General features: G+C 31.9%; 1 protein-coding gene across 1 annotated transcript in view; it reads left to right on the top strand.

The window, feature by feature from the left end:
- Rngtt (RNA guanylyltransferase and 5'-phosphatase) overlaps window positions 1-14,763 on the top strand; it is a 229,378-nt gene that overhangs the window by 174,257 nt on the left and 40,358 nt on the right. Inside the window, exon 14 of the mRNA XM_026410973.2 lies at window positions 7,970-8,036. Coding sequence (XP_026266758.1) covers window positions 7,970-8,036 — 67 coding nt within the window. The remainder of the gene's footprint in view (window positions 1-7,969; window positions 8,037-14,763) is intronic.

Raw genomic sequence — 14,763 nt, forward strand, 5'->3', positions numbered from 1 at the left:
CAGTGTTGGTGTTGATTATATGACCTACTCAGTCTTGTTTCATGGTGTTTGTTTGCTGCTAACTTGCTCATCTTAATAAAAAATTATGAGAACAATTTTTATGTTTGTAGAGTTAAGAAATATTAGCAGATGAAATCCCCATGTAGTTAACTGAAGGACCTCTATAATTGGGATACAAAATGTTGTTCTCCTGATTTCTCTTTCCTTATCTACACTACATTCGTTCCACTCGCATCCCAATAATTCACATCAGATTCCTGAAACAGAAATTCTAGGCTTAGATTCAGAGTTTGTTAGTTTTAGCAGTCTTATGGTGGAGCTTTTTTTAGATCTTCTAAATATTGGATCATATCATCTACAAACACTGATAATTTGACTTCTTCCTTTCCTATTTTTATTCCTTTTATTTCCTTCTCTTACCTAATTGCTCTGGCTATAATGTCCAGTGCTATATTGAATAGGAGTGGTGAGAGTGGACATCCTTGCTTTGTTCGGATTGTAAAGAAAATACTTGCAGTTTTTTCACATTTGCTGTGATTTTGACTTTGGGTTTGTTAAATATAGCCTTTATGATGTTGAAGTAATTTCCTTTTGTCCCTAGTTTCTTTAAATTTTTTATTATGGGTGATGAAGTTTGTCAAAAGTTGTCTCTGTACCTATTGAAATAACTATGTAAATTTTATCCTTAGTTCATTTATGTAGTAGATTACTACATTCCTTGATTAGTGTATGTTAAACTGTCCCTGTAATCTTGAAGTAAAACCAACTTGGTCAGGATATATAATCTTTTTACTCTGTTGTTGAATACAGTTTGCTAATGTTTTAGTAATGATTTTTGCATCTAAGTTTATCAAGCATATTTGTCTTGTAGTTTTCTTTCCTTCGGTGTCCTTATCAGGTCTAAGTGTAAGAGAGTGATGCTAGCTTCGTTGAATGAATTCAGAAGTGTACTGTTTCTTTCTATTTTGTGGAATAGTTTGAATAGCATTGCTATTAGTTTTTACTTTAACAATCTGGTAGAATTCAGTTGAGAAGCAATCTGGTTCTGGGTGTGGTGTTTGTTTTGGTTGGAAGGATTCTATGACTGTTTCTATCTCAGTGCTTGATATGGATCTGTTTAGGTTTTCTGTGTCCTCTTGATTCAATTTTGGCAGGTCGTATGTGTCTATAAATGTATCTATGTCTTCTAGGTTTTTCAATTTATTGGAGTATAAGTTTTCAAAATAGTCCCTAATGATTCCCTGCATTTCTGTGATGTCTGTGGTGATTTCTCCTTTTTATCTCTAGTTTTATTAATTTGGGTCTTTTCTCTTTTTATTTTGGTTAGTTTTGCTAAGGGTTTATCAATCTTGTTTATCTTTCAAATAACCAATTCTTCATTGATCCTTTCTATTTATTGAGATTATGCATTTTGGGATACACATATAGGGGAATCTTTAAATTTTAGACTTTTTTTTTTAGAGAGAGAGAGAGAGAGAGAGAATTTTAATATTTATTTTTTAGTTCTCGGCGGATACAACATCTTTGTTTGTATGTGGTGCTGAGGATCGAACCCGGGCCGCACGCATGCCAGGCAAGCGCGCTACCGCTTGAGCCACATCCCCAGCCCCTAAATTTTAGACTATTTTTTAAAAATTCTGTTTAATTGATTTGGGCTCTGATCTTAATTATTTACTGTATGTGTGTTTTCTATAGGATAAGCATGTATGTATGCATGTATGTATGTATGTATGTATGAATGTATATCCTTCAGATGAAATTGAAAAAGTTAGCTTGTTTTTTTTTTTTGTATGCTAAGAGTACTTATAAAGGGAATTTAATTTTTTTCCACTACTTTTCCTGTCATTGTAATATGGTATTCTCCTCCTGTCCTATTCATTAGGTAGAATTACAGTGGCAGGTTAGTTAATGTTAAAGCATTCTTAGAATAAACTCAATTTGATGGTTGCATACTATCTTCTTTAAAAATTTTGCTGGACTTTGTTTAGTAGGGAGTTTTATTAGAATTTTTTTCTTTTCTCAATTGACTTCTTATACTGTCAATTAAAAAAAATAAGACTTTGTTACTTTGTTTACAGAAAGAATTTCCATATATGTGCTTTTCTTCAGCATACAGTGTACCATATTATTACCATCTTGCGTTAGGGTGGTACTTTTGTAATTGATATATCAATATTATTATTAACATTATTATTAACTAAAGTCCATAGTCATATAATTCTCTGAATTTAAACAAATGCATAATGACCAAATGAAATTCATCACTAGAGTGTCATACAGAATACTTTTGTTGCCCTAAAAATTCCCCTTTGTTCTTCTCCAGAATTCTTGGCAACCTGGAATTTTTCACTATTTTCATTGTTTTTGTGTTTTCCAGAATGTCATATAGGGTAGCCTTTTTAGATTGGCTTCTTTCACTAGTAGTATGCATTTTAAAGTTTCCTCTATATTTTTGTGGTTGTATAGCTCATCTTTCTTAAAACACACACACACATACACACACACACACACACACATACACACACACACACTTTAGAGAAATTTTGGCCTCAGCAGAAATAGTGGAAAGTACTTAATTCTCATATAATTCCTGCCATTCAGTATATACAGCCTACTTCCACGGACAGTATCCTGTACCAGAATGGTGCATTTGTTTATTAATCTATATTGATATGTCTTATTACCAAAAGTTTGTAGTTCACATTAAGGATCACTCTTTGTGTTGTACATTTTGTGGGTTTTGACAAATAAATATATTATTAGGACATATATCTACAGAATGTATTGTCATACAGAATAATCCCACTGCCCTAAAAAACTGTGCTTTGCATATTCATCTGTTCCTCCCATCAACCTTTGGCAATCACTGATCTTTTTACTGTCTCCTGACTTATGCTTTTCACAGAATGTTCCTTAGTTGGAATTTATACATATGCCTTTCTATATTGGTTTCTTTCAAGACTTAATAATATTAGCTCCATGAGGTGGCACATATCCGTAATCCCAGCAGTTTGGAGGCTAAGGCAGGAGGATTGCAAGTTAAAAGGCAGTCTCAGCAACTTAGAGAGTTCCTAAGCAATTTAGGGAGACCCTGCATTAAAATAAAAAATAAAATGGGTTGGGGATGTGGCTCAGTTGTTAAGTGCCCCTGGGTTCAATCCCTGGTACCAGGATAAGCACTTTCCATCTCTAAATGTTTATTCATGGTTTAGTAATTCATTTCTTAGCATTGAAAAATGTTCATTGTCTGTACCAATTTGTTTATCCATTCACCTACCAAAGAACATCTTGGTTGCTTCCCTGTTTTAGTATGAATAAAGTTATTATAAAAATCCCTATGCATATTTTTTTATGGACCTATCACCAAGTTCTAAGAGGTTTCTTTTTTGTATATTTCAGATAACTGTTCTTTTTCATAAATATCCTATGCAAAAATTTTCAGGTCTTTTGCATATGTTTTTCGCAAATATTCTCACCCAGTCTATAGCTTGTCTTATTCCGTCTTGATCAACATCGATTTTGCATCCAAGTGTCAAATAAATGGAAAATATTTCTTGTTTTGTGTGCCTTGTGTATGATTAGAATTAATTTTTCCTGAAATATTTAGTAGCATTTACAGGTAAGTCCATCTAGGCCTTTTGCTTCCTTGGTAGAAATAACTTTAAAAGTTCTATAGTAACACTACTCAGATTTTCTACTTTTTGTTATATTGGCTTTACTAAATTGTATCTTTCTATTCTGAATTTTGAAACTTGTTGGTATAAAAGTGTTTATAATGTCCTCTTATTATTTATCTTATTGTCTTAATTAGGGATCAATTTAATGTTAGTTTAAAAATAGTTTTTAATATTTTTTTCCTCTCTCCTGAACTTTTCTATTTCATAACTTTTAGCTCATTATTATTTTTTCTTTGGATTAATTGATTTTTCTAAATTTCTTGAGGTTGATACATAACTCAAGCATTTCATATATGTATGTATATATAGGGATGATAGATTTCTCTCTAAACTGGATTTAGCTGCACACCACAGGTTTTTTGTTATTTCATTATCTATTTCAAGATATTTTATAATTTCAAATGAGACTTCCTTTATGACCTATGGATTATTTACAAGTATACATCTATCTTTTCAGACATGGAGATTTTCCAGTTATTTTTTGTTATTGATTTCTAGCTGAATTATTGTGTTCTGAAACTATGGTTTGAATCATTTGCTTGAAACCTGCCCTATGGCGAGTTATGCTAGTGCATACCTATATCCCAGTAACTCTGGAGCCCGAGGCAGGAGGAACAGAAGTTCAAGCGCAGGGGCAGCCTTAGCAACCTAGCAAGGCCCTAATCAACTTAGTGAGACCCTGTCTTTTGCCCTATGGCGTGCTTTTAAAATTTATATCCTACTAGAAGATTCAGAGGTCTTCTCATTTTCTTTTAATCAAAATGTTACCGTTGATTTCATGTTAAGTGCATTTGCTTTCTGTTACTGTAGTGCTTGGTTTTGGTTGTTGATTTTTCACCTAGTACATACATTGGATGAATTTGATGTTTAGATAACTTGCTGACTAAAAAGTGGGATTTTTAAATAAATCGGTATTCAAAATACTGTAACTTCTTTTAAGGTTTTTCTTTGTAATTTAAGAATATATCTAGTAGTCGACACTATATTCTTACAGATAGAATAGTTAATTTTTAGTTAGCATTTTTTGAAAGATCTCTTTAAAATTTTTAAAATTTGAAATAGATATACACTCAATTTCCCTTTAATGCAGCTTTTCTGTGTGTAATGCATAAGAATATGTGACGTATCAGTATATGCCTGATATATGAAATTTGTTTAAATAATCTGTCTTCTATTACCTGATAGATTTTTTTCTTTTCCTTTTTGTGAAAGATTTCTGAAAACAATATTGAGATTTTCCTTTTTTTGTCAGAGGGTGGGAGCGACGATGACTTTATTTTAAGGATAAGTATTTGTTAATATTTGTATTTGGGATATTGAAAGTAAAATGGAATCAGTATTAATCTTGCCTATTCTTGCTTTTTCAAAAGCTGTAGTAGGACCCCCCCCCCCCACACACACACTTGTATTGCTGCTTTCCTAAAATATCCTCTTTGGTAGCCACACATAGAAGAATTGAGTTACAAGCAAATGTTTTAGAGTTTGTTAGCATTTTCATGAAGGTTATCATAATGTTCACCTAACTTAAGGCCAAAACAATTACTTAGTTTTAAATGAGTTAGGACTTCTGTTTTAAAATATACTTACAAATGTGTCTTTCAGTTCTGAATTAATACCTTACCCTGGGGATTTAAAAAATGTACAATTGCTTTATTGTATACAAGCACCCTGTCATGATAAAATGGTGCCTATTACTGGTAGTAATTATGTATGCAATTTGAAAAATAATTTTTTGAAAGGTAAAAACATTTAAAGAAATGTTCCATTTTAAAAATATGTATCTTATACTTCGCAGGCCTTTAAATTATGATACATATTAAAACCTATTCAAATGAAAGTAGTAATAAAATATATGGTAAGGAATAATAGGTACATGAATAAGAAAGAAGTGTAATTTAAAAGTGAAATATGCTATCTAACAGGTACATTTAGGAAATTTGCTTAGAAAAGGGTAGTTATTAGATAGGCATGTTGAAGGGAGGGAGCACACTAAATAGTATATTGGCAAGCTTCCTGAAATGTATATACATAGTAATTAGAAACATTGAATTTTAAATGTCAGCCAACTTTTATTCTCTTTTATTCTAGCATCTATTTGTATGAACAGTGATTATTTCTTCTGAAGAGGGTTTATCAAGCTTTCTGTGAACATTTGTTATACAGGAAATAAATTACCACTGCTATTTATAGCTAATACCAAATTTGTGGGACCAGAAATGGTTTAAAATTGGATTAATTTCTTATTTGTCAAGTAATGGCTAAGAAATTCTCCATTTCTCTGTTAAGATTTGGGGATTGTTTTCTATACTTTCTACTTGAGTCCAGTAAACAAATGCTTTTGAAGTTTTGTTTGTAGCCTTCAACAGTATTTTAATGTGTTATTACATTTTATCACTGTATTTCAAAAATAAAATCTTTTTACTAAGTTGGTTTAATTCAGGTTGTGTTCATCCTCTTATTAACATTGTTAGTGACCTTTAGTGCTTTATAGACACTTATACAATGTACATAACAGAAGATGTTCCCAGGAGATTGGGAAAAGTGTTCCTTTATTTCATAGAATCTAAGTTGCTCTGAGAGTGTACTTTAATGATCTTATTAGTCCCTGTCAGTGGAAAGTAATAACACTATCACCTTACACTGTTGATACAATTGATGGTGACATCAATTATAAGATACCATCAAGTATCAAAAGCACCCCAGTTTCAGAGAAGCTATGTATAAGTGTGTACCCTGAAATTGTTGAAGCAGGATTTTTAAGCCACTAACTGAAATTTTAAGATAGTTATGATAATCTTGATTATTCTAATTTTCTGTCATCAGGACAGTATGGTATATTAAGAATTTTCCAGTAGAATATTTTCAGTTTGCAGTGCTTTTTTCTTTCTTTATATACCCCTTGTTGTTCCATTCTCAGATTCGTGTGATAGAATTTACTGCTATCCAAGAGATCATTAGCTTTTTGTTATCTGCCTTTAAAGGCTATTCTAACTATTAAGTGTCTTGTTTTAGAAACTCAACAAAGAAGTCAGAAAATTATTTTTTCTTTTTCTTTATAGTAGTAGTAAGACTGGAGTTGTTTTTTGTTTATTCATGATGTCCATTAGAAAATTATTTATGATAAAAGAAGAATGAGATATATCTACATTTAGCTGAATTAAATATAAGAATGTTTGTCTTTCCCATAGCCTACACCACTAACAGTTCCTCTACACATTTCACAAATATAGATCTAAATTTGGTATTTTTTCATTCACAGTATTTTAGTGCAATCAAGAATGATAGACCTCTTAAAAGTGGAACTAGGAACAAGGAATAAGTAGGGATTATAATCACTTTTTCTTGCTTTTGGTGTGGGTACTAGGAATTGAACTGGGGGAGGTAGTGTTCTACCACTGAGCTATACCTCCATCACTTTTTTTTTTTTTTTTGAGACAAGGTCTTTAATTTGCCAAGGCTGGCCTTGGAATCCTTCTGCATCAGCCTCCTGAGTTGCTGAGATTATAGGCATATACCACCATACCCAGCAGTAACCATTATTTCTTAATTTTACGTCCTCTATATGTTTTTTTTAAATTTCTACATGCATTTGTTATTTATAAAGCATATTTTTATAATCCCATATTTTTATGATCCCAAATTACTTCAAAATACAGTATTTGTCATTTAAAATTATTCATATTCCATTCCTAATTTTTTTCGGTTCTCATCTCCATCAAAATTATTCCTTGTCTTCTTTTTGTCTTGATTTCTCTTTGTTCTCAGGAACTTGTTTAGATTTTCCCCTTTAAGGCTAAGTTCAAATTTCATCTCTTCAAACTTTTCTAGATCCCTTCATAGCAAGCACCTTTTGCCCTACTGCTTTCTTATGGTAAATAAATACTATGATACAACTTATCAGTAGCTGCATTTTTAAGAGTTGTGTCAGGTTTTTTTCTGTTGAATTTTTGGTACTGAATTATTTAGGTTTATTTCTTGTAGTGCATAGTATTGACATGCATTGAATATTTAAATACATGCATTATTTCATTTACTTCTTTCTGAGAGATGCTATGTAGTAATTTTATTAGAATTCCTAATATGTTATTCTACATGTAAGTTTTCATTCTTAACATTTTACCCACTATTTTCTGAAATGTAAGAATTATTCATTTGCTGGTTACTATCCCATAGTGCAAAATACAATAATTATACATAGATATTTAATTTTTTCATATAAATTTTTATCATAGCACAACCTTACATTTAAGGAAGAGTATTTTATAAATAATGCTTCTTCTTCCACCTTATAGGTTACTTCCCCAGAATGTTGGCCTTCTCTATGTTGGAGGTTATGAGAGACCCTTTGCACAAATCAAGGTATGATTATTCATTTTTAGTGTACTATTCCTAGACATTCACTTGTCCAGAAACCATCCAAACCTTGTTAATAACCATCACCATATCAAAAATATCTTAAACATCAAGTAGTAATTTCATTGACTCTTGAATATTTCTACAGAAGTAATTTGGCTTTTTGAAGGAATTATTTTAATATTTTTGCTAATGTTGATTTTTGACCAGAACAGTTCAGGATTAATTTTGAAGAGTACATTGAGATGTATACCAAATCATCTTTCAGAAATCCTTTTGACCTTAAATTTTTTTAAGCAGTATTATTGATGATACAGATAATAAACTGTGTGCAATTTGTTAAATTTTGACATGCTTACTCTAGTGAAAATCATCACCACAATCAAGATAATTAACATACTTCACCCCAGTTTATTGGTGTCCCTTGAAATTTCCTTTTCTTGTCCTTCCTTTTTCCCTTCTAGTCCTTAGGCAGACACTAACATGATTTATGACATTGATGAATCTTCATCTTTTCATACTTAATATAAATGGAATCATATGGTAATTTTCTTTGACTCAACAGTTATTTTGAGATTCATTTACATTCTTGCACTTATCACTTATTCTTTTTCTTTTATCTTTTTTTTGGCGGGGGGCTGAATAGTATACCATTATATGGCTGGAATATAATTTGTTTTTCCTTTCACCTTTTGATGGATATATGGTTTGTTTCCAATTTGGGATTATTGCAGGTAAACATTTATGTACAATTTTTTGTATAGACATATGCCTTCTTTCTCCTGGGTAACAGATTATCCTATATTTCTCTTGGATAAACACACAGGTCTGTTCCATTGACCTATGTGCCTATTCCTCTATTGTATCTCACTATTGATCGCTGTAGCTTTTTAATAGGTAATGAAATCAAGTAGTTTACATCCTCCTAGTTTGTTCCTTTTATAAGTTGTTTTTGGTAATTTAGGTTCCTTTCATGTTTATATGAATTTTTAGAATCATATCAATTTCTTTAAAAGTGGCTACTGGGATTTGATTAGTATTGTGTTAAATTCGTAGGTCAGTTTGAGGAAAACTGACATCTTAACAATATTGAATCTTCCAATTCGTGAAGACTACATCTCTCCCCATTTATTTAGGTCTTAATATTTCTTAGCAATATTTTGTTGTTTTCAGTATATTGATCTTGCACATTTAAAAAATAAATATATATTTTATATTTTTGGTGCTATTGTAAGTATTTTTTTGTTTTAGTATGAGATTCATAGCTAGTATGCAAAACGCTGATATGTTAAATGTGTTGATTTTAAATTCTGAAATCCCATTGCACTCATTTATTAGTGCTGTTGGCTTTTTTGTAGATTTCATAAAATTTTCTATATAATGATTATGTGGGCTGTTAAAAAAAAGAGAGTCCTTTCTGATCTGGATGCCTTTTTCTTTGTTTTAAATATGCCAGCTAAAACCTACAATATGGGGTTGAATAGAAATGATGAGGACAGACATTCTTGCTTAGTTACTAATTTTAGATTGAAAACATTCAATCTTTCATCAATTGTTTAATAGTAACATTAGTTAAAGATTGATTAATTCTAAGCTTTCTTGTAAGAAATGAAAAAATGATAATATTCAAGACAGTTAATAGAAAGGAAAGTTTGAGAGCATCATTTTTCTTTGTTTTTATAACTATCTGTAAATGTTTTCTGTGGGGCCTATTGCTGGGTTTTGGTTCTCAACTAAAAGGCTCAGGGGTCACTCCAGGAAAACTAGGCTGACTGGGCTGCGCAAAATAACCGCACAAGAGACACAAATACCTTTTTTTTTGGAGTCTCTGTGACGGCTCCTCTGATCTTAAGGTCTGCAGAAAGAGAGCAAGAGCAGTTGACTGACACCTTGGTAGGCCACACCCAAGGGCACAGTAAGAGAAGGAGACACACACAAGGCTCTTCCATGGAAGATTCTATCCTAAACAGGGCAAGGAGTTATATTACAAAGGAACAGGTAAGCATAGCTCCACTCATGGGGCTGTAGCAAGACACACCCATGCAAGAGACACCAACCCTCGAACCCAAGAAGGGTGGGGAAAGCTCTACCACATTTCTGTGACTGAGTGCCTCAGCACCCGACTGGGGAGTGCGACTCAGTCACGTGCAAGGTTGGTCTCCCACAGCCTATTTAGTTTGTTTTGTGGGTTTTATCATCATTTAGTTTTTAAAATTTTCTTTACATTTGTTTCTTTGCCACATGAGCTACTTTTATCCATTTATTTCAGGGTTGTTTAAACTCCTTTCAACCTGTGCATTTCTAACATGTTTTTTGCTTTGAAAAACTCAGATTTTTTAGTAGACTGAGCCTGAATAGGACTTGAGATATTTTAATACTAAGGGAGTTTGATCACATTATCAACATTATTAAATGAGAAATTTTATCTTAGTTACCACAGCGTCTGTTCCCCCTTTAAATACCTCCATTAATTTAAGCTAAATCAGAACACTTTTAAAAATCTGTCTTTAGGATCTTAAGTCATTGACCCTCTTAAACTTTTCCAAACTTTTTTAAACCTTTAAATTTCCCTTAAGTAATGACAGATATTCTGGCACATGTTTTTTTTCTTCAATTTTTTAATATCTCTGAAACACAGGTGGTATTGCAAGAGTCTTTTCATAAACTCCCTCACTATCCCATTGACTGAATTCAGTAGTAGAGCCAGAAATCCTAATAGGTTTCAGCAAGAACCATTTCTAATAGTCCAGGTTTTTTTCTGTCCAGTGGTTTGGAAAATCCTATTCCTCCTTATTAGAACTGAAATAACTAAAAAACAAGAGACTTATCTGATATATTTAGGGAAGGATAAAATTGTTTTGTATATGGGTGTGAATTGCATCGTGTCCCAAAATGCATAATATCAGTATATATGTGAGGGTAATTTCTGTGTCACTCATTTGATTCATTAACATAATATCTTCTTTATCCGGGTCTTTGCTAACAAGCTTAGTGACAGAGGTCAATTCTTTGTCAACCCTTTCTGCCTGGATGATCAACTTCATTGAAAAGAAAAGTCCATTATTTTAAGTTGTCTTTTTCCTTTGATGTTTTTATGAAAAGGGTTTTACTGTGAAAAGATTTCTGATCCTTATTAATTGTTGATGTGCTTTCATAATTCCTATGGCTCTACCTAATTAGATCCTTGCCTAATTAGAATACTTACAAGTTTATTGGAAAATAGTAAAATATATCATAGTTTAAATGCTTGGAGATTAGGCTAGAAATTTAAGGTTCATTTTCTATCTTCATTGTACCTAATTTCTGTTGGGCATGAAATACCAGTATTAGTTATATTCCTTTTATTCCCATTGAACTTTTATTCCCATTACATTGAAATGTAATGATCGTGTTATATTTCAAGGTATCAGGAATAACCTTTAAAAATGGTGATAGCTTTACTTTTCTTAAGAGAATATTGGTTTGATTTTTTTAAAATAATAAATCAGGATAAAATTGTTCATTTGATTATTGAGGAAAATGAATTCTCATTTATTAAAATCACAGGACTTATTTCTCAGAGTGGTGGCATGGTGTTAGATACTGTTTGCTAAAGAGATATTCTAAAAGGAGCTCCATTTTGTAAAGGTCAGAAAAAGAAAAAAGTACATAAAAAGGATAATAGATACTTGGACAAACGTTTAATGAGTTCAGAAATTTGGTACAGCTTGCCCATAGATATCTGTACTGCTAGCAATAACACAGGTTGTTACAACCATTCTTCTATCTGAACAAACACTTTTCATTGTTTACTCATCTTTTAGTTTTAGTTTTCTTTCCAAGCTCTAAATAAAAACATAAATATGTATAAACTTCAGCATAGTCTTAGAATTGGTGTATCTTCCTGATAATTACAGGTCTTGTTGTTAGGGGGAAATTATTCCAATTTTTATCTCTTAACATCTTCAGTAACTCATGGGAAAGTTCCTCTTATACAAAACTTTCACCCAAAGCAGTGACTATTATCAGATCATTGACCCGTTTAAAAAATTTCTAAAAGCAATGAATCTCTTCCTAGAAAAATGTACACACTTCTGCTTCTAATTTCAGTGTATTTGAAGGCCCCCAAATTAAGAATCTTAACAGATAAATGTTTCCCTAAGTTTTCCTATTAACCATAAAAATATTGAATATGTGAAAATTTAAGTTTTCAGGGGAATTTTTGTTTGAACACTTTGATTTTAAACATGTGGTTTAAAAAATATATAATTAAATAAAACTGATTATTTTATAATGAATTACACTATACAATAAGGAAGGAAGTGTCTTATGTGTCGTTAGTTATTGTTTGGTACTATAAAGGAGACAGATTTCACCCTGATCTATGACTAATTATTTTAACTGTATCAAGATTAATTTAAGTTTCTAAATATAGTGAACTGTCTACAACTTAGGGTGTTATTAAGAGATCAGTGTATATGTAGACTTTGGAATTAAAAAGGGAAGTTTTATTTAAAAATATTTTGGTTAATTCCTATTTATAAGCTTTCAAGCTATTGAAATTTTAGTTATAGATGGACACAACACATTAATTAATTAATTAATTAATTAATTAATTAATGTAGTGCTGAGGATTGAACCCAATGCTTCACATGTGCTAGTCAAGGGCTCTGCCACTGAGCCACAACCCCATCCCCTCAAAAGTCCTTTATATGGAATTTAGGGTTGGGTATTTCTGCACATCTTTGCATAATACCTTTATCTTTCTGTGTTTTATGAATGTATTCTATTATTCATACCTTATTTTTTGTAGGTATATTCAAGTTTCAGTAGTAGTTTACATTTATGTTGTTTTCTCAAACATTTCATATTCAGTTAAAAATCTTTGCTAATTCTCATAGCGTTCTAGTCCAGGAGGCTCCACTTAGCAGTCAAAATTCATAAAACCAAAAAGGATTGAAGCCTGTCAGCATCAGTTTTAATCAACCAAAGGGTTGTTGTTGAAAGACTACTCAAGACTACAGAGCTGTCCCTTCCTGCAGGGTTGATGTTAATTTCCTCTTCCAGTTCTGACAACCCAAGATGTAAGTGCAAGAGCTGTGAGGCTGAGTTAAACCCAAGTTTCAATGTTGACACTGCAGAAAGGCTAAGAAAATGTCTTTCATATTTTAAATATGAATTCCATACAGTAACTACATGTGAGAAGTGAGGCTATAACTATTATTCAGAATTATTTTTTTCTGAGACAGTTATTTTACAGTCAGTATAGTCAGGTTATTCCTGCTTCTGTTCATGCTGAGTGACTAGGTGCTATTAGTCACAGTCACATATTCCAAGCTTTCTGAATTTGAATTTAAAAATCTCTTTACTGCTGAGGGAATATAAGGTTGGTGTGTGTGTATTCATGTGCATATGTATAGATGCAAAGAAATATTTATCTCTTGTTTATTTTTTTAAGTCATTATTTGAAAATGAATCAAACCATCCTCTCAGAGAATATTTTTCCTGTAAGATACTTGGGGGCTTAGGTTATTGTTACTTTAAAAATATTTTTTGAGGTAATTAATAAGTCAATTTTAATTTTCAGATTAAAGATAAAGTATTTTATTCTCTTATGAAAAGAATAGGCTGGGCACCATGGCACATGCCTGTAATCCCGATGGCTCAGGTGGCTGAGGCCAGGGGATCTCAAGTTCAAAGCCAGCCTCAGCAAGAGTGAGGCACTGAGCAACTCAGTGAGACCTTGTCTCTAATATAATACAAAAATAGGCTGGGGATGTGGCTCAGTGGTTGAGTGCCCTTGAGTTCAATCCCTGGTACTCCCCCCTACCAAAATAATAATAATAATAATACTATTCTAGGAAATGATTTGGTTTGTTTGTTGACTGACAGTTGTTTAGAAAATATTTGGCTTATTAGATCAACACCACCTTTGCTTTAAAGAAACTCTCTGTTCTCACAGAGAGAAGAAAAATCATTTTTCCAGTAAATAAAAGAATATTTACCCCTCTTCTTGCCTCATAGTCTCTGCCTACAAAACAGCTCCCCCACTCCTACCCAAATGCAGACACAACAGGAAGGACCCATTTTAAATGGTCCATGGCCATGATTTAGGCAATTAGGAAAGCTCCAAACTGCTGCTGCTTTTCTTTGACTCTTCTGACAACACTGCATTTCAAATAACCCCTAGAGAGTAAAGCAAGGCTCCTTCCTGATTATTCCCCTGTCCCTGCCAAAACAACATTAACAAACAGTCTAGGTAATACAAATCATAAATATTGCCAAATATGGCAATAGGTAGTATTAAAATTGATACTTGAGCATCTTGAAAAGTTTGAGAATTCCGTAATAAATGATTTCCTGTTGTCAATAAATGTGTTATGAGTGGAAGGGATCTGAATTTTCTTAGAGTCAAGTAAATATTCTCTTAAAATAGTTGTTTCTAAACTATGTTAAATATTTGTCCATGTCATAATATTTCATTTGTCTATAGAATTAATTACCTATAAGTAAAAATGATAAGTTTTTAGTTCACAAACTGAAAGTCACAAAAAATGCTAAATTTAGTATACTATAAGATTTAAAGAAAATATTATAAATTTAACATTGGAAATATATCAATATTGGAGTACCATTTGGATATTTATAGTTATATGTTGAAGTGTACTATATTGGAGTACCATTTGGATATTTATAGTTATATGTTGAAATGTACTAAATACTAAACAGATATTTAAATTTTATAGAGTCACTA

This window comes from Urocitellus parryii, chromosome 8 (genome assembly GCF_045843805.1).
Source record: "Urocitellus parryii isolate mUroPar1 chromosome 8, mUroPar1.hap1, whole genome shotgun sequence".
In the NCBI taxonomy this organism is placed as follows: Eukaryota; Metazoa; Chordata; class Mammalia; order Rodentia; family Sciuridae; genus Urocitellus; species Urocitellus parryii.